The sequence below is a fragment of the Asterias amurensis genome, chromosome 11, assembly GCF_032118995.1.
Source record: "Asterias amurensis chromosome 11, ASM3211899v1".
In the NCBI taxonomy this organism is placed as follows: domain Eukaryota; kingdom Metazoa; phylum Echinodermata; class Asteroidea; order Forcipulatida; family Asteriidae; genus Asterias; species Asterias amurensis.
In genome coordinates this window covers 19,263,769-19,284,627 of record NC_092658.1, presented here as the reverse complement: position 1 = coordinate 19,284,627, position 20,859 = coordinate 19,263,769, and the positions used below count along the sequence as shown (strand labels likewise).

At 38.1% G+C, this 20,859-nt stretch overlaps 1 protein-coding gene across 1 annotated transcript in view; it reads left to right on the top strand.

Moving 5' to 3' along the window:
• Positions 1-20,859, top strand: part of LOC139944031 (uncharacterized) — a 120,008-nt gene that overhangs the window by 13,681 nt on the left and 85,468 nt on the right. Inside the window, 8 exon segments of the mRNA XM_071940976.1 lie at positions 999-1,112; positions 2,963-3,076; positions 4,892-5,005; positions 13,870-13,983; positions 15,178-15,291; positions 16,816-16,929; positions 18,587-18,700; positions 20,566-20,679. Of these exon segments, the coding sequence (XP_071797077.1) occupies positions 999-1,112; positions 2,963-3,076; positions 4,892-5,005; positions 13,870-13,983; positions 15,178-15,291; positions 16,816-16,929; positions 18,587-18,700; positions 20,566-20,679 (912 nt within the window).

The window sequence follows — 20,859 nt, the reverse complement described above, 5'->3', positions numbered from 1 at the left end:
ACGCTAGGTCGACCCGAATAAATTTTAGTTTTTGACAGGTTTTTGATTGGTTCGGCTCATGACAAGATCGACGTCTGAAACCAAGACCCTGCAGAGTCGATTCGACGGACGGGAACAGTCGATCTTTGGACTTCTAGCGGGTCCAGTCGACCCTAACTGTTTCAATTGAGCGCCTGTCTGAAACGGGTCTTAATGTAGATCCACTTCTGCTGTAGCCTTTAGTCAAGGCGCACGCGGCACACCGGATAGCACGCACAACCCCAAAAAATGTAACGCACGAAAAAAGACTGTCACCGCGAGCGGCAAAGCCGCGAAGCGCCTTTACCAACTCAATTTGGGGCCTTATGTTTTTCTTTACATTTGCCAACGATTTTGGTGGGAGAAAATGTAATGCATAATGCATTAGCGTGGTGAGTTGCTGGCCAATAAGAAGCCACAATTACTTGCATGACGTCACAAGAACGTTTGATACAAACTCGTTACATTTTCTCCAAGCAAAATCGTTGGCAAATGTAAAGAAAAAAAATAAGGCCCCCAAAACGAGTTGGTAAAGGCGCTTCACCGCTCGCGGTGATAGTCTTTTTTCGTGCTTTACATTTTTGGCTAAAGGCTACTTCTGCTGTTGTGTTGAATACCACAATGATCTGGTACAAATGTAGGCTCTACAGCTTTTGCAGCAACTGGGCCGAAATGCTGGAACCGTCTTCCTAAATCTGTTCAAAAATGTTCCGAGCTCTTTCAAATCTCATTTAAAAACCGGCCTCTATCATAAGTTACCCCTTGTTTGTATGATTGATACATAATTGCATTGTTCAAAAAAGAAAAACTGAAATTCCATCTTTTATATTCATTGTTATTGTTTTTGTAATTATGTTGTTTTGTACTTTTTATCAAATTTGTTTTTGCATTTTTAAGTGCTTTTAATTGCATCAAATTTGTAAAAGGCGCTAAATAAATCATACTTTTATTCTTCTTATAATACATTGTTACACAAATAGATATCAACGAGTGTGCCAGCAACCCATGTTTAAACGGTGGCAACTGCGTTGATGGGGTTAACATGTTCACCTGTTCGTGCCTAGCGGGGTACACTGGGGTCTTTTGCCAATTTGGTAAGTATTATTAATACAAATCAATTTAATTTCATTTTTATTTGGCCCTACCATGGAGGAAATTACAATTCATGAAATAGTTACACACAACTATAATACAGTAGTAAATATAATAATAATAATTTAGATATCAATATAAACCGCAAAGGAAACTGACTGGGTAAATTTTGAAATGATTTTTGGGGTTGAACAAAGAATTGACTAGAGTGGGATTCGAACCAACGATCTTCAGATTAACGTGCCGTCGCTCTACCAACTGAGCTATCTAGCCCTATATTGGCGGTGTCCCTATTTTGTCAATATCTTTGTTCGGGGGTGCCAGTCAGAAGCCATGCAACCGTTAACTGCCGTGTAGCCAGGGATCACACCCAAATTACGATACAACCTGGGAAGCGGCAGCCAGGGGATCACCTTAAAGACAGTGGACACTATTGGTAATTGTCAAAGACCAGTCTTCTCACTTGGTGTATGTCACCATATGCATGAAATAACAAACCTGTGAAAATTTGAGCTCAGTTGGTCGTCGAAGTTGTGAGATTATAATGAAAGAAAAAACACCCTTGTCACACGAAGTTGTGTGTGTTTAGATGGTTGATTTCGAGACCTCAAGTTCTAAACTTGAGGTCTCGAAATCAAATTCGTCGAAAATTACTTCTTTCTCGAAAACTACTCCACTTCAGAGGGAGCTGTTTCTCACAATGTTTTATACTACCAACCTCTCCCCATTACTCGTTACCAAGTAAGGTTTATGCTAATAATTATTTTGAGTAATTACCAATAGTGTCCACTGCCTTTAAGGGGATGCAACTTTTTGTCTCAGATATCAATATAAACCACAAGGGAAACTGACTGGGTAAATTGTGACCTCCGGATTAACGTGCCGGCGCTCTACCAACTGAGCTATCTAGCCCTATATTAGCCCTATGTTGGCCCTATATAAACAATAATTTGTTGAACTTTTATTGCGCTCTCTCCAGGACTAGCCTGTTCAAGGGCGCATAACAAAAACACAATCCCAGAAAGAAAATTAAAATTACGGAAACTAATCCATCTGAAAACAATCAAATGTGTAAATTACAGCAAAAATCCAGTTAATAGTTACTGTTAAAAGGTGTAATAAAGTAAGAAACTCTGTAAAACTTATCTGTTTTCCGACGTCCTTGAGCTCTGTACGTGTGTTGCTTTTTTATGACTGAGACAGTTTTCGGATATGCATTCATGTGCGTAGTACGTATGCATTCACATGGGCTAAAATGGCATGATCGATCACCCCTGGGAACAAGGTTGTGGGCTAACCCGCACAAACATATCCGAAAACAACAGGTTATAAACAGCTCCAGCTGGTCATTATCAACCGTTTAAACCCCCCCATTATCAAATTGCCTCAGCATGTAAGTTAAGTCCGATCTTGTATCTGCATATGATAAATGTAATAATAAATACAACATATATGGAGCGTTAAATACGGATGTTTCTAAGCGCTGTAACCAGATTGACAAAGCAGATGGGTTTAAGCATTGATTTAAAAATGTCCAATGAAGGAGCTGTTTGAATGTGGGTGGGTACATGTAGCTTGTTCCAAAGTAAACAAAATAATAATAAAGTGTTGGAGCTATGACTGAAAAAGGCGCCATCGCAATAGCTTGTCATGGTACAGGGTCCCAGGTAAAACTGGAAAAGCTGGAAATGAGCTGAAATAAGTTTATAATTGGTTTATTTATTTGTGTTTTTCCTTTGATCCTGTCCAACAGAGATCAACGAGTGTAGCAGTTTGTCCGATCTTGTATCTGCATATATAAGTTTATAATTGGTTTATTTATTTGTGTTTTTCCTTTGACCCTGTCCAACAGAGATCAACGAGTGTAGCAGTTCACCTTGTCTGAATGGCGGGGCCTGTAGGGATGAAGTCAATCGCTATGTGTGCTCTTGTCTCGCCGGATATACCGGAGTCAGATGTGAAATCAGTAAGTTTCAAATTCATCAACTCCAAAAGATTCCCATTTCCAGTTGCTTAACCTTGTTACATGTTGATGGTCTGCCGCCGATTTCATCAAAAATCTTCCTAGCTCAAGATTAATCTTAGGACTTAGGACGAGGCCCAACCCTGCACTATAGCATACAGACCATAAGATTCATCCTAAGTTAGGACGAGTTACTCATCCTAAGAGAGATAGGATTAATCTTAGCGTTTCGTGAAATCGGCTGCAGGGCTCGCCTTTAACACAAGTCCGGCGTATATTGTCTAGTACAAACTGCTATGGGCTTTTCAATCATTCATTTCTTTTATTTTTACCACACACAAAGAAAAGTGATATAATTTACATTATATTGTAATGATTAAAGGCAGTGGACACTATTGGTAATTACTCCAAATATTTTTTTGCATAAAAACTTACTTGGGAACGGGTAATGGGGAGAAGTTGATGGTATAAAACATTGTGAGAAACGGCTCCCTCTGAAGTAACGTAGTTCTTGAGAAAGAATTTGATTTCGAGACCTCAGATTTAGAACTTGAGGTCTCAAAATCACGCATCACAAAGCACACAACTTCGTGTGACAAGGGTGTTCTGGATAGGAAGAAACTGTAATTAAAACAAGTACATCCACAGGTGAAGCTCTTTAGTGTATGTGTGGGTTTGTATGCACATTCAAACCAGGGACGTTTACTAGAATAATTGTAATATTTATTCGGGCAATCACATTTACAAGCTCATATACATACATTAAAAATATTTAAGAAAACAAAGTAAAACAACAGTGGGGTGCCCAGGAGAGCATAAAAGTTAAACAAAATAACTGTCGCCAAAAGGCGTATGTCTCCTAAAACCCTAAAAATACATTAAGGCAAGAGGGGGCATATATAAAAAAGCACAGAAGATAATACAAATCACTAAACAATTTAAAAAGGCAAACAAGCGAAGACATACACAGAAAAATACACCTAAAATGATATACGTTTAAAAAAGCAAGGGACGATGTAGGTCCTCGGTTGCTTTCACAAAGAGGGTCCACGATTGCAGGGCCCACTTTCACAGAGCTGCTTAAGCACAAAATTTTGCTTAAGCAAAAAAATCCTTGCTTAGTAAAATCAGAGTACCGGCCAAGACTCCGATCAATTGTTATGCTTAGTGAACAACAGCTAAATACCAGTCACAAGCAATGTACATATGGCATGAAATTTTGGCCAGTAACATGTGTAAAATAAGCGAGCTATTTTCGCGCTTAAGCAAATTTTTTTGCTTAAGCAGCTCTATGAAATTGGCCTCAGGTGTTTACACACTTGCGTGTGTGCTCATGTCTACTATTGATAACCGAGGACTTTACAAAAGGGATCTGGGAAAAAGTCACAGCTGGGACAGTCGTCGGTAGATTTTGTGTACAAAACCAATGGGGACATCTGAAAAATAAACTATGTCCAAACAACGGGAGAACGAAGAGAAATCCTCGAGCTACACCATAAACAAACATGTGTGAGTGAATGCTCTGAGAACAGCCGGTTTAGTCTCCACGTTTTTGAACAGTATACTTTATATACAAACAATGGGGGTACAAAGAGAAGTCCAAACAATGGGGGAACAAAGAGAAGTCCAAACAATGGAAGAAAACAAAGAGAAGTCCAAACAATGGGAGAACAAAGAGAAACCCTCGTTCTACACCATAAACAAACATACTATGTGTGAGTGAATGCTCTGAGAAGAACCGGTTTGGTCTCGACGTTTTTGAAAAGGAAAACTCTGCTCGTCTTAAGGAAAATTCTGATTTTTTGTTCCCCCCCCCAGACATCAATGAGTGTAATAGTAACCCATGCCAGAACGGTGGAGCCTGTGTTGATGGAGTGAATAGATTCGACTGTACTTGTCTTCCCGGTTGGGAGGGGACCTTCTGCGAACAAAGTGAGTACATTTTTTAGTTTTCACTCTAAGCCTTAAAACAAAATTATTATTATTATTACTAATTATTTTTTTTTTTCCCTAAATTTATCTATCATCATTGCCATTAGACCTTTTGACAAAGTGAGTACATTTTCAGTCATCATTCTTAGCTTTAAAAAACCAATTATTCTACATTTTTTTATTTTTTATTTTTTTCTCAATTTTTTTGTCATGCCTCCATCTTGTTGTTTTCCCATTCAAAAACAATTTTTCTCGAAACTGAGGCTGTATCCGAATAGATGGATTGCAATATGCGTCATCGACCGCCATCTTTGATGGGGATGTTACAAAAGTGCATGAGAATCAGGCGCAGCGCGTACACGCTTGCATTTTTCATGTTTAAAATATATCAAAGATGGCGGGCAGATGACGCGTATTGCAATCCATCTATTGGTGGTTGCAGCAATGGCTACGATCGTAGCTACATGTAAGGGTGTTGCTGAGAACACCCATACCTCATCGCATGATGACATGGACATCTTGCAGTAGCCGTAGCTGTAGCCACCAATCCGAACACGGCCTGAGGCTTGGTGTAAAAAGTAGTCTGGCCCCTTATTTTTTTTAGTGAGAGTCAGTGTCCTTGCATAGGGAATACTAGACAAGGATGGTTTTCCAACATGTCTAAACATAGACCTTATCGCAAATACTCAGTACTCGCACAATAGATGTGAAATGAGGTGCATGCTGGTCTAGCTAGCTATCAAATTTGATCACTAGCTAGACCAGCATGCACCTCATTCGACAGTTTGCGCTTGTGCAATGGTATTTGCTAATAGGTCCAAGATAAAGGTCTTCAATATAGACTGTTCTCAGTTGGTCTATCTATTGTTTGTTCGCTTCCCACAAAAACGTTTTTTGTTTTTCCCCTCAAACATTTTTTTACGTTTATCAAAACTTACTTTAGTTTAAAATATTGTTAACGTTCTCTTTGTGAATTTAAATAAAGTGATTTAGTCAACTTTATGTCCATACATACATGGGTGGGTTTTTCCCCTCTTAAACCGCAACCAGCCTTTAGCTTTTTGGTAAGGTTTTATGTTGGTGTAAATTTTCAGGTGAATAAATTTTGTTTCATAATCAAATTCCGTCAGCCTGTAAATTTAGGTTGATATTGCATCTGTAAGAGTAAAATTCATAACAAATTTTAGACACAAAATATTTGGAGGTAACAATTCAGCTGAGACTGAACGCACTCAAATGAGGGGACTGTGTGTCGTGTCGTTGAAATACATACAAGGAACTCGTTCAGAGAACTTGTGTTAACGGTGTTGGTTAAAGGGAATGTACACTGTTGGTGAATATTGGGAACATGGTCCAACTTCATAAAGCTGTTAAGCAGAAAATACTGCTTAGCAATTTTGTATGCTGAGCAAAAAATTGGTGGGGCACCAGTCACAAAGTGTAAACTATATGTACTTTTGGCTGGTAACCAGTTTTTGCAACAAAATATTTTTCCCTGCTTCTGTGCTCAGCAAGTTTGTGGGCTTCAGCCTTTTGCTGTTTTTTTTTCCCCTATCATTATTATTTTGATTTTTTTTTCTCTGAACAGAAGTATGAGTTTTATTGAAACTTTTGCTCGGGATTTAAGAGTATGTTTGACTGGCAGGTTGCCACCTTCCTAGCAGTGTACATCCCTTTTAAATAATATAGGAGACATTTACATGTAACGGTAGACTCATCGGTTTTCTTAAAAAGAGAGGTACAACAGTTGGTGAAGTTGTTAACATTATCCCAAAACAAATAGTTTTGTCCAAAAAATTTAGGAAGAAACTATCAATAAGTATAATATGATTTGAGGCATTGCATGGTGAGGTACATGTATCAATATATATTTGGATTGTGGTGTGTATCTACTTGCCAGGTAGAGTTTGTTTTTAGAGAACTGTCTTTCTTTATTCTATCTACGCAGAGTAGATTTATCGGATGTTCGAGAGACTTCTCAGTTCTGAAAAGAACTGTCCTGCTTTTTAACTACTACGTACCTGGGCGGATGGTACATGTATAGAAAATTGGCTGGGACTACTGCTTTAGCTTGTAGGATCGTAATTAGCTGTACTACCGCGGAGTCAGTTCTTGAATTGGTCTCAACGTTTCGACTAGCTTGCACTAGTCATCATCAGGAGACATTCTCAGTAGAATAAAGAAAGACAGTTTTTAAGAACAAACTCTACCTGGCAGTAGAAACACACATGGCGTTACCACAAACCAAATATACACAAATCAATAGTAAATTTGCGGGTACAACCATGTGTAAATCTCTTTTGTGGGAGTGTTGGCTCTGAGAAGAGCAGTTGGGACCACACCGACTCTTTTCAGATTTGCACATGGTTTTTCCCGCAAATTTACCATTGATTTATAGTTTCTTCCTATTCATCCACACCATGCAAAGCTTCAAACAATACTTATCCAAACATTTGTTGACGTGTCAAAGTTTGCTTTTTAAACAGATTTTAAACATATCAAAGTTTGTTGTGATACCTTCTTGTACCGTTTACGGCTAGCCAATGTTGTACCTTTTTCTTTTATCACTAATTTTAAGGTATTCATTTAATTTTCGATCGGCCCTCAGTCCCTTCATTTATTGAGTGTTTACGAAACAGAAAGCAAGTTTTACTTTTGGACATTGGACACTCTTCAAGACTAAAGGCTGGTTGTCTCTTTAAACCAAGTAGATAGAAGTAAATGTAATAATAAATAATTAAATGCTGCCCTTTTTTTGGTCGAGTGGTAAGAGCAATCTTTACCCTTATATCGTTGCGGTACCCGCTGCCAAAACATAGGATTCGAACTGCCTTTAGCTACCGGGCAACCTCGGTAGTCTAGTTGGTAAGACACTGCTCTAGAATTGCAAGGGTCGTGGGTTCGAATCCCACCCGAGTAACATGCCTGTGATATTTTTCACAGGACTCGGGAAAGTACTGAGTATACAGTGCTATAACACACATCGGCGTATGGTTAAAAAAATAATAATAATAATTCTCATTTTCATAAAACCCTGGTAAATCCTTCTTTAAGTTGCCCCGATGTCAGAAACCATCCATCAGCGAAAAAGGAAAAAGCCTTTTGGCCTGCAATTCTCATTTTTAAAATATATTCCTAAGGGATTTACAGGGAGGCCATTGCCCCTGTTGCCCCTTGTTTCTGGCCTTGGTGCCCCTTCAAAGTTGTCAATAGACTTTAAGATTGTCCAATAAAGGGGCCCTTTGCAAAATAAAAATTTATCTTGCCCCCTTTCACATATAAAATTCCAAGCCTAAAAATCAATGAAATATTTTGTCTAACGCTATGAAATCCTCTCTTTTGAACAACAGATGGAACTGGGTTCAGCAATATGACCAGTACAATATGCACAGGATTCAAATACTGAACCGCTAACACCCAACGTAGGTTTACTAGAATAGTCAGGTTCCCCTCCCCTTTAGAGATTATGGTATCTTGGTCTAGATCCCTGTAGTAACACATGCAATGAATCAGGCACAGTTAACCTGTCAAAACTCTAAAACTCTAAACACTGTTTTTTAAAGCCATTATTTTTTATTTATTTTTTTTTCGGGGGGGGGTGGGGGGGGGTTGGGGGGGTGAACAAAGACACAATGACAAGAAGGGATTTGAACCTTCAACCTCCCGATGAATCTGCCGGACCTCTGCCATTTTGGGCTAGCTTTAGCCCTAAGCTTTAACCCTAATGTTACCAATCTCCCTATTTTGTTAATATATTTGGGTTTATTTGTTGGGTTTAGTTTTCCCATGCCGTTAAAAGAATTACCTGAGGTCATATTGTACTAGTTTGAAGTGGTAGTCCCTCTGCTACCTCAGACTAAAAATGTCAGCGAATGCATAGAATTTCAATGATATTTTAAGCATCAATGTTGCATGAAATGAAGTTAAAATGACAAAGAGTTCAAGATTCCCCCCATTTTTGGTCAGAAATTAGCTTGTCTTGTCACATTATTGCTTCTCTTCTATGGAGCCCAATGTATAAACTGACTTTAAGCAATGTGTAATACAGGGATCATAGACTGGGCTTTATCATATAAATATTTATTTGAAGATAATCCTCTTTTTGGGGGGCACAACAGAAATACTTTAGTTTCAGTTTGGGTTAGAAGCAGAAATATTTCCACTATAGAAACTATTCCGGAGATTTTTTTTTTTATCTTGACCAGCTTTCAGTATTTAGATTTAATAGATAGAAAAACGTTTGGTTTTTTTCTCAGCTGTAAAAATGCGTACATTGCAAAGACATTGTTGAGAGATTTGCATGCATTGTACAATGAGCCGTTTAAGCCCACTTGAGTTAATATAGAAAGTTTGATGTAGGAATTACAGAAAATTACTCAAGGAGTCTTGAGGGTTTTTTTTATTATAATTTTTGTTTACTTCTTTCAAAATAAAACTTTGGATGAAGTAGGTCTATATAGAATTACAAACTAACTAGCAAAAACACTTTTCAGAGATTTGTTTTAAATTTGAAATTTGAATTATTTTTACTTATTTATTTTATTTATTTATACATATTTTGTATTTTTCTACTTTATTCTTTTTTTTGTGGGGTTGGAAATTTAGCGCTGGTCTCTAACACAAATTATATTTAGATTAACTTCTTTTTAAAACTAAATCTAAACAATTTAGTAAAATAATTAAGTCAGGTAAATTTTTTGAATAAAAATGTGTTTGTACAGTGTAAATTACTGCACAAAAGATGTTTTTATCTGGCAAAAGGGAACACAACCATAAATAAATAAAATTAAATAGATCAGGATATTAGTTTTTTTTTTCCAGTTTAGTCAAACCCAACTCCTATCGACCCAACCCAAGTCCCCTTTTCTGCCTTTGTTCTGCTTTTCATTGTATCTCGTGATACCCTTCTAACCCTTGACCTCTCTCCTCATGCATATTCATTTAATTACTTCATGTTGTCCTGTCTTTGTCCACGAATGAGTTTCTAACCTAACAAATGATCTTCTAACCTCTACTTACTAACAATTAATATCCCCATCTGGTGACACATTTTGCCAAAATAAAAATTAAACCAATATCACTTTTGCACATTTGACAAAGTAACATGTGGTAAAAACTTGTTGTTCAAAGTTGCATTTCCATCTTAAAAGTATTCATAATAAATAGTAAACCTTTTTCCTCAAAAAGAGGTGATGTAACGGCTATGCCATTTTTGTGTGGCAAGCTACATTTTGTTAGCTCAGTGCTATAAGGTCATTGATAACAATTTCATAATCATAAAGATTAAAAGATCAATGTGAACAATTTGCATCACTTTGAAAACAACAAATCAAAATCAACAAATATTGTTTTATTTAGTAAATAAATGTTTCATTTTCCAAAGCATGTGCTTTTGAAAACTTTTTTTTTTTTGATGAAATCTTTACAAATTGCCTTAAAGGCAGTGGACACTATTGGTAATTACTCAAAATAGTTATTAGCTTAAAAACTTATTTGGCAACAAGTAATGGGGAGAGGTTGATAGTGCAAAACATTATGAGAAACAGCTCCCTCTGAAGTAATGTAGTTTTCGAGAAAGAAGTAATTTTTCCACGAATTTGATTTCGGACCTCAGGTTTAGAATTTGAGGTCTCAAAATCAAGCATCTGAAAGCACACAACTTCTTGTGACAAGGGTGTTTATTCTTTCATTATTATCTCGCAACTTTGATGACCGATTGAGCTCAAATTTTCACAGGTTTGTTATTTTATCCTTATGTTGAGATACATGTACACCAAGTGAGAAGACTGGTCTTTTGACAATTACCAATAGTGTACACTGTCTTTAATGGCTTTATAGTTCTGGGCAGACGATTGGTGTCTTATGCACAAGTCTAGTTTCAAACCAATCCCTTTTCAAGAAGCTGATTTTGGGAATTACCTACTTATACAATACAAACTGCCCTCAGTTCATTCCTGCACCCCTGAACAACCAAAATTTCAAATCAGTTTCACCATTAGTTCCCATTGTTAAACAAAATCCCTGCAAACCTTTCATAATTCCTTCCCTCTTCATTCATATTAACTGATTTTTATCCTTCATTTAACAGGAATATGTAATAATTTGTCTTTGTCTTTTGTCTTTTCACCATATCATCATTATTGTTTTATTGATTACATTTATCCCTCATTGTACATGATTTGAATATCTTTATTTTGCATTTTTTAATACAATGTGCATTGATTGAATATTGCTTTGAAACATTTTCTGTGATAATATATTTCATATGTTTCTTTACCCTATTGCAGTAGCACAAGAAGAAATATATTTAAATGACATTTTCTACCCTGGTGTGAAAAACAAATATTGCATCTTGCTTTGTTCTCAATATTTGTAATAAATGATCAAAATTGCAAAAATTGTCAAAACAAAATGATGACGTCAATCATCATGACGTCATTTTGAGTTCAAGAAGTTAATATCATTGACTAACAATACACCAAGTTTCACCTCAGTCAAACTTTTTGTTGGGCATACAGCTATGAAAAGTGCATCTTTAAAGCAATACTACGTGACACATGATGACGTCATCATGCTAAAACTCCACAGATATTTTGCTTTTATGAAGGAGATTATAATGTATAAAAACTTTGAAACAATTGTCATAAACTCTGACACAAACACCTAGTAGAAGTGTATTTATAGACGTTTTAAATCTGCCACTAGAGTTTAGAAATTCTGCAAACTACCAACCATTCCTAATTAGTTTTAAAGACACTGGACACCATTGGTAACTGTCAAAGACCAGTCTTCTCACTTGGTGTATCTCAACATATACTTAGAATAACAAACCTGTGAAAAATTGAGGTCAATCGGTTTTCGAAGTTGCGAAATAATAATGAAAGAAAAAACACCCTTGTCACATGAAGTTGTGTGCTTTCAGATGCTTGATTTCGAGACCTCAAATTCTAAATCTGAGGTCTCAAAATCAAATTCATAGAAAATTATTTCTTTCTCAAAAACCATGTTACTTCAGAGGGAGCCATTTCTCACAGCGTTTATACTATCAACAGCTCCCCATTACTCGTTACCAAGCAAGGTTTTATGCTGATAATTATTTTGAGTAATTGCCAATAGTGTCCACTGCCTTTAAAGAAGAAATTCAACTTTGCTTAAAATACTTTGGTACTTCAGTGCCAATAGATATAGGGCTGTGATGCAAACCCCCTTCTTTTATTAAAAACTCCTGGCTCCACCCCCCACCACGCACCTCCTTGATTGAGGAATGAAGTCACTTTGAATATATTTCTTGTTGTGCTACTGCAAACGCAGCCCATGGAGGAAAGATGCCTGACTTGTACAGTCGATGATGCATTTATTTCTGATATTATTTTATGTTCCTCTTTCAATTTTAATGTATTATCTTCATCATGTATTCATTGTTTCTGTAATATGAATTTTGTATTGTGTTCCTCACTATCGTATTCTTGTATCAATCAACATTTACACTGCTCTTGATTTTGTGTTAACATGTGAAGTTAATTTAACTGATGTCAGTCAAGTAATACAGGAACTACAACCTCTGTATGATGCATGGCCAATTATTAGTTTGTTTCTGATTTATTTTTTTTTTTTTCTGAACAATAATAATAATAATAATAATAATACAGCATTTATAAAGCGCACTAAATCTGTGGAACATTCAAAGGCGCTGTTTTTTCATTCATTATTTCTGATATTATTTTATGTTCCTCTTTCAATTTTAATGTATTATCTTCATCATGTATTAATAAATTAATAAATGATTTGGTATTTGAGGCTAGTTCAAAATGAAAGAAAATAAAAAGATTTTGGCATGCCACGGACAAAGCAAAAAGTACATGTACATATAGCATGGGAAAAATGTGTACATGGTTGGTGGACATAAGACAATGTAGATCCCGACAAGAATTCATTTGTATATAGGATTTGAGGCATTGCATGGTGGGGTATCAATGTATATTTGGTTTGCGGTAACACCATGTGTGTATCTACTTGCCAGGTAGAGTTGTTCTTAGGGAACTGTCTTGCTTTATTCTACTGCCGTGGAGTAGATAATCAGAGGTTTCTGAGACTTCTCAGTTCTGAAAAGAACTGTCCTGCTTTTTAACTATTACCAGGGCGGTTGGTATAGAAATTAGACTGGACTACTACTTTAGCTTATAGGATCGTAATAACTGTACTGCCGAAGAGTCAGTTCTGAATTGGTCTCTGCAAGACAGTTCCCTAAGAACAACTTTACCTGGCAAGTAGATACACACATGGTGTTATTGCAAACCAAATATACAAATTCATTTGTAGTTTTTAATTAACTACTGTTTAATCAAGTTTGATTGATTCACACCTTAAATGAAAGCTAATGACACTCTTAAATCTATAAACAAAAAAATATTTCAAATTTAAATCTGAATTTTGGGATCGATCAGAAAAGCAAGATTTGATCTTGTGTTTAAACTTAATATTCAAGAACAGTGAAATTATCTAAACAATTTTTCAGTTTTTACTACGGACTCCAATGAACAAAAGTTTAAACTTTTACAGATTTCATGTATATGTTGGGTCATATCATGTTTGGTTACTGGTTTTTGACAATTACCGAGTGCTTTTAGCAGGGTCTTGTCTAATCCAACCCCACATGAAATACATTCTGTTCCTTTAATGATTTTGATGTGTTTTCTACCTGTTTACTTATTCTTTTTGTATATATTACATTTGTATTTAATCCGTTGTTCTAACCATTCCAATTGATTGATACCAAGTTCCAGTTCCTAAACGGCAGCCTGCTGTCCGGTAAACTTAACAAAAATGTCTAACTTTCCGAGTGTTTTTAATTCCGTACTTACAAGATATCAACGAATGCCAAAGCAACCCTTGCCAGAATGGTGGCAATTGCCAGGATGGGATTAACCAATACACCTGTACGTGTCAGCCTGGCTGGACGGGGACAGTTTGTAGCATCAGTAAGTAGCAATTGAACCCATGGGAATTTGCGTGTTATATGTGAATATTGCCTGTTTGTTTGTTTGTTTGTTTGTTTGCTTGTTTGTTTGTTTGTTTGTTTATTACTTTGTTTAGATGATCTTCCCATCAAGGGAACTCGGCAAACTCCCACACATGGGATATAAACACCAAGCTGGCACCAACCAATGTCTCTCATACAGACATTGATTTAAACAGCTCTAGACCCATTTTCATACAGCTTCTTAAGCAGGAAATATTGCTCAAAGATTTTCTGCTAAGCAGAAGTGAGCAGGATACCAGTCACAAATTGCATTGGTGACATTGCCGTTTGGCTGATAAGCATAATTTTGTTGTGCTTTGCTACTTTTTTTTGTGCTGAAGCAGCTCCATAATCAGCATAGTGTCCAAGTGTCCTAATGGGTGGCACAGTTGGCTTGTGCGTAAAGCGCTCGCCTCTCACCAAGGTGACCCCGGTTCGATTTCCGGCCAGGGCCATATGTGAGTTGAGTTGTGCGTTGGTTCTCTGCTGTGCCACTAGGGTTTTCCAGAACATCCGGGAAAAATCAAACACTTTCGATCTTGGCTGTGCTCCAAGGTCATAATGGGTTGATGTGGCTGGCAGCCAAAGGCACCCTTGCATGCCAGCTTCTCGAACACGTTGTAGCCGCGTCCTTAGCAATTCAGCTCTTAGCTGCAAGTAAGGATGATTAGCCTCCCAAATTATTATTCTTATTATTATTATTAAGTTCGGGTCCAAGTTGTGACACTTGTGTCCTTGAGCAAGATACCACAGGGTTTCTTGTAAAACTAAGACATATCATGTGACACGCTCTAAACCAATGATTGGCAGAACTTTTGTAAAGGGTGTTATAACCTGGGGTGGATTTCACAAAAAGTTAAGACTAGTCTTATCTCGAGTTTGGAAGAGTTTATCGTCCTAACTTAGGACTAGCCATTTGTTTATTATATCTCCTAGGACTACATGTAGTCCTAAGTTAGGACTAGTCCTAAATCTCTGTGAAATCGACCCCAGGGTTAATAATGTCGGAAGCGCTTTGAGAAACCCTCGGGTTTGAAAAAAACTGGTTATTATTATTATTATTGTTATTAATATTATTATAAAAACTTTCAACTAATGTTACACATGTTACATGATATTAACAAGTGAATCCATGTACATTTGATTTGTGCAGATATCAATGAGTGTGCGTCCAACCCATGTTTGAATGGCGGACAGTGTGCAGATCAGATCAATGGCTACATCTGTACTTGCTTACCGGGCTACAGCGGTAACCGTTGTCAGAATGGTAAGTTGGGCTTTTTTATTTTATTAAAAACCTTTGTCATTTGTTTTCCTTTTAGTTTTGTTTTGTTTCATTTTGTGGTTTACTTGGTTACAACGCCAATGTTCCGACAACTCTAGCCTTTTGTCAAGGCCTTCGTGGCTTTGGACAGCTTCGTAGACCCGCGGTCCCAAGCGACTGGAACGGGAGACCTCACAGACAGGTGGCGAAGCCACGAGAGCCTTTTCCAACTTATTTTGCGGTTTTGTTAATTAATTATTCATAGAGTATGAAACGTGCATCAATGTATGCTGACCCGCTAACCCTCGTCGCTTCTGATTGGTTTGGGCTTTTGCCAACCTTTTGGGTAGCAAAAGTCGAGATTGAAAGAATGAAAGAACCACATAAGAAACCGCCAACAAGTTGGAAAAGGCCCTCATGGATTCGCCACTCGCGTGTCTCATCTCCTGTTCCAGTCCCTTGGGACCGCGGCTCTACGAAGCTGTCCAAACCACGGAGGCCTTGCAAAAGGCTATGACAACTCTAGCTATGTTCCGACAACCCCTATTTTCCAACTCCCCTTTGTTCGGACGTCCCTATATTAAGACAACCCTATGTTCAGACACCCCTATGTTCAGACATCTCTATGTTCAGACACCCAGACATCCCTATGTTCAGACACCCCTGTGTTCCAACTCCCCTGTGTTCCAACTCCCCTGTGTTCCAACTCCCCTGTGTTCAGACATCCCTATGTTCATACACCCAGGCTACAAACTGTATGTTCAGACACCTCTATGTTCAGACATCCCTAATGTTCAGACACCCCTATGTTCAGACACCGCTATGTTCAGACACCCCATGTTCAGAAATCCCTATGTTCAGACACCCCTGTGTTCCAACTTCCCTGTGTTCCAACTCCCCTGTATTCAGACATCCCTATGTTCATACACCCAGGCTACAAACTGTATGTTCAGACATCCCTATGTTCAGACACCCCTATGTTCAGACATCCCTATGTTCAGACACCCCTATGTTCAGACACATCTATGTTCAGACACCCCTGTGTTCCAACTCCCCTATGTTCAGACATCCCTATGTTCAGACATCCCTATGTTCAGACATCCCTATGTTCAGACACCCCTACAAACTGTATGTTCAGACACCCCTAAGTTCAGACATCCCTATGTTCAGACACTCCCAAGTTCAGACACCACTATGTTCAGACACTCCCAAGTTCAGACACCCCTATGTTCAGACACCCCTATGTTCAGACACCCCTATGTTCAGACACCCCTATGTTCAGACACCACTATGTTCAGACACCCCTATGGTCAGACACCCCTATGGTCAGACACCCCTATTTCAGACACCCCTATTTCAGACACCCCTATTTCAGACACCCCTATGGTATCCCATGTTCCAATACCCCTTTTGGGCAATCCCCAGGCTTCTGTTTGTTCTAGTTGTATTGTGGTAAATATGTCTCTAATGTTTCGTAATGTTTTTGTACATTTCAAGTATTTTAATATTGACGGTATTTGTTTTCAGATGACAATGAATGCCGAAGCCAGCCGTGTGCCAATGGTGGTACCTGTAACGACCTCACAAACCGATATACCTGTACTTGTGTGCCGGGCTACACTGGCACCAACTGTGAAATCAGTAAGTAGTTATAATAGTAATAAAGATTGTAAAGCGCCTGATGCTAAACATCCATTGGCGGGACTATTATTTTCAAACCGGAATGTATATGGCAATCTACCGCCACTATCCGAGACAGTAATGCAGAGACGTCTTCAGTTTGCTGGCCACTGTTTGCATACAGCTGATCAACCCTGGGTTGTGTATGATCAAATAGACCTTTATCACGGTGTGGCCATCTTGATTTCACGCCATTCCAACTCATTGTAACCAAACTGAGGTTGGACGAAATAATAGTCTGGTGCCATGCGCAATGTATGTTAGCATTCATTACTGTTATTGGAAACAAGGAACATGACCAAGGTGGTGACAGCGTGATAAAGGTCTATTAAGTTCACTGTTTGGAAGAGCGCTTACATAGAGATAACAGGTGTGAGTTGTCAGATAAAAAAGACGTTTTTGTTTTTAGCCCCTTTCTTTAATGGAGCATTCCCGTAGGCTGAAACTGCCCTGGTCACTCTGGTGAGGTTTGAACCCACTACCTCGGCCTTTCTAAAGCAGATGTCGGAACCACTAGACCACCAAGCGTTGTTGGTGCCCTTGACTGCCCCAGTCAGATTAACTGCTTATCCATTAAGTTTAATGACCCATCAACGACTACATAAACACACTCACTCACTCAAAAGGATGTTTCCACATTTTTGTGGCCAAGCTTGAAAATTCTTGAAACTTTAAATTTTCCCTCGATTCAGCATTCATAAGTACATCGCTAGACAGTTGCGCTATTCCTATTGGTGGAGAGTGCATCATGTTGGGGTGTGTAAATGGTTGATAATGATCAGCCGGAGCTTTTTATAACCGGTTGTTTTGGATACCTTTAGATGCATACTACGCGCATGAATGCATATCTGCAAACTGTCTCAGTCATAAAAATGCAACGCACGTACAGAGCTCAAGGACGTTGGAAAATGGATACATTTTACAGAGTTTCATACTTTATTAAAACGCCTTTCAACTTATCGTGTCAGTCAACAGCTGCCACTCTGAACTATATGTTATTATTAATGGACCCCAAGCTTTCCCAACTTTCAGACAGTCCAGAGATTGTATATTAATTCCAACAATTCACTGGTAAAAGCTTGACCAACAGCTTCAAATACCCCAACTTCCCCTATGCTAAAGCTATAGCATGCACAAGGCAATGGGACAAAATTTTGTCAGTAATTTCAAGTGACTGTCCCTCCCCTTTAAAGGATTTGGGTACTTTTTCAAAATGTCCATAGATTTACATTAAACTTACAGGGTTTGAAGATAATGATAGTGGAAAGCTTCCTTTCAAATATTACTTACTGAGGTGCTGTAGATTTTGAGAAATGAGTAAAAAAAATGTCATGGAAATACGTTTGTAAATGATTAAAATAATTTTCGCTTCATGAGACGAAAACTATTTTCATGACATTGTTTTACTCATTTCCCCAAAACTACAGCACCTCAGCACGTAATATTTTCAGGGAAGCTTTCTACTATCATTATCTTCAAACTGTATAAGTTTAGTGTAAATCTGTGGACATTGTGTTTTTTGTCCTACAAAAGTTACATAGACCCTTTAATGCAGGGTTTTGATAATATTATCTTCTTTCTGACATCCTTTCAAACCTTTGGACTATTTCTTTTCTAGATATCAATGAATGTGCTGGTAACCCCTGCGAGAACGGTGGAACCTGTTCTGATCTCATCAATGGATTCCGATGTGCCTGTTTGTCTGGGTGGACTGGAACCGTCTGTAGCATCAGTGAGTATACCTCTCATCTATCTATCTATCTTCCAATAAGTACATCCCTCCAGAGGAGTATAGTCGTACTTGGGCGCAAAAGTGCTTGGTCACGGAAACAAATATAAACAAAATGTGCTACAGACTGAGGTCAAGGTGCAAGTAAAAAGATGTCTGTGTGGTAGACTGTCGGAGGGTGAGTGGGTCCAGGACCCAATTTCATAGAGCTGCTACATAAGCACAAAAAATTTGCTTAGTGTAAAAAATTTTCCTTCATAAAAACAGGATTACCAACTAAATTTCCACGTGATTTTCAGGATAAGCAAACAACAGCTGAATACATGTAACAAGCAATATGCAACAAATGGAAATTTGGTTGGTAGTCCTGTTTTTATCAATGATAATTTTTATCAAATTTTTGTGCTAAGCAGCTCTATGAAATTGGGCCCAGGCGACTCCGGAAGACCTCCAGAGACTGAGCTGAAACCACGGTAGCTGGTAGGGTGTTCCATATACAGATGACACTTGGGAAGATACATGCGCATAGGGTAGGCCGGCTCAGTTGCAGTTGAGTTGCTTTAGTTTGCACTGGCGATGTGCTTTTTTACATGTTCACGGGAGAGGTTTATAGACCTTGTCACATCAGTAGGGCCCCCTCATCTAGAGGTGAAAAACGGCCGTTCATTGGCCAATCCTGGACACTGCGTGTGTGTGTGTGTGCACATCATCCTTGTCCGAGCGATATCTCAAGAAGGACTTGGCGTATCAACTCCAAACTTGGTTTGTGGATTGGTCATGGGATCCCCTAGACGCCGTTTTTGGACCCCCTCAGATAATTATTAAGCTCATTTTGGCTAAAACAATAACTGAAAAAGGACTTGGTGTAACAACTCCTATCTCAGCGGGGCATTTGTGTTGTGAACACACCATTCTTGTTTTAATTAAATATTTACTCACAACAAACAACGAACATACAAAAGAATAGAGAACAAAACCAAGAAAACTTATCAAGCAACCAAACCTCCACTTTATGATAAACTTATGCATTGTATTTTTTTAAGTAATTGTAATTAAAATGAATTTTGTTTGCTCATCGTTTTACCTCTAAAATGGTGGCTGGATAACATCAACGCACAAGGTCTATTTGGCCCTGACCGAGTGGCTGTAATAAGCCAACGAGAAATAAAATACTGATTATATAATAATTATATAATATTGGATGGCTTTGAGGGAGATACAAGACTATATTGCACAAGCTATGACAATATTGCACGAGTCAAAGACGAGTGCAATATTGTCACAGCCAGTGCAATATATTCTTGTATCCCCCGAAAAAAAAACATCCAATACTATTATTATTATTTATATCAGGCTGAGGACTTGATCAAAGCACTACCTCCATGATCAAAGCAACACTATTTTGGCTCACCTGAGTCCAGATTTTCAAATTCAATTTCATTATGGGGTTTTTTCTGATACAACATCCAAGTTTCAAAACTCGTTGGAGTTCGTTGGAAGATTTTGGTTTTTTTTTCGTCAGGTAAGCTCTCAGAATATGTACTGCTTTGTTCTTCAAAATCCTCATCGGAAACCAAAGCGAATCTCGCCCCGCTTGTAGAAGCAGCCATTGTTGCTGATTATTATGTGCAGCTTCTTTCACTGGTAAACAACAGTGAGCGCGGCGCGCTCTTGACTATATGGGAACCAGCGAAACTTGTTCAAATGCCCGGATGGAGCAACATTGAAGCAATACTTCTCCATCCGGGAACTTTGACCGACACAATATTGCTGTCATCCGGGTACTTTTTACGAAAGCATTCAATACGCTGATGTATTTTTGCCTCTGGAAGCCTGATATAAATAATAATATTTTGTATTATCCCTAGACATCAACGAGTGTCAAAGTTCACCATGCTTCAATGGAGGCGTTTGTGTGGATGGCATCAACAGCTATACCTGTAATTGTCAAGCTGGTTGGACTGGTAGTCGCTGTCAAACCAGTAAGTCATTTCTTATTCAATGGGTGTCCACCTGTTTCTAAACCTTGAGAAAACACTCGCTGAAAAAGCAAAGAAAACTGTCAGTGTATGTACCCAAACCTAATGTAAATGACCAATGTCCAATATCAAACTAGCAGAGAAAACATTCGCTGTACAAACCTATATGAATATACAATATCT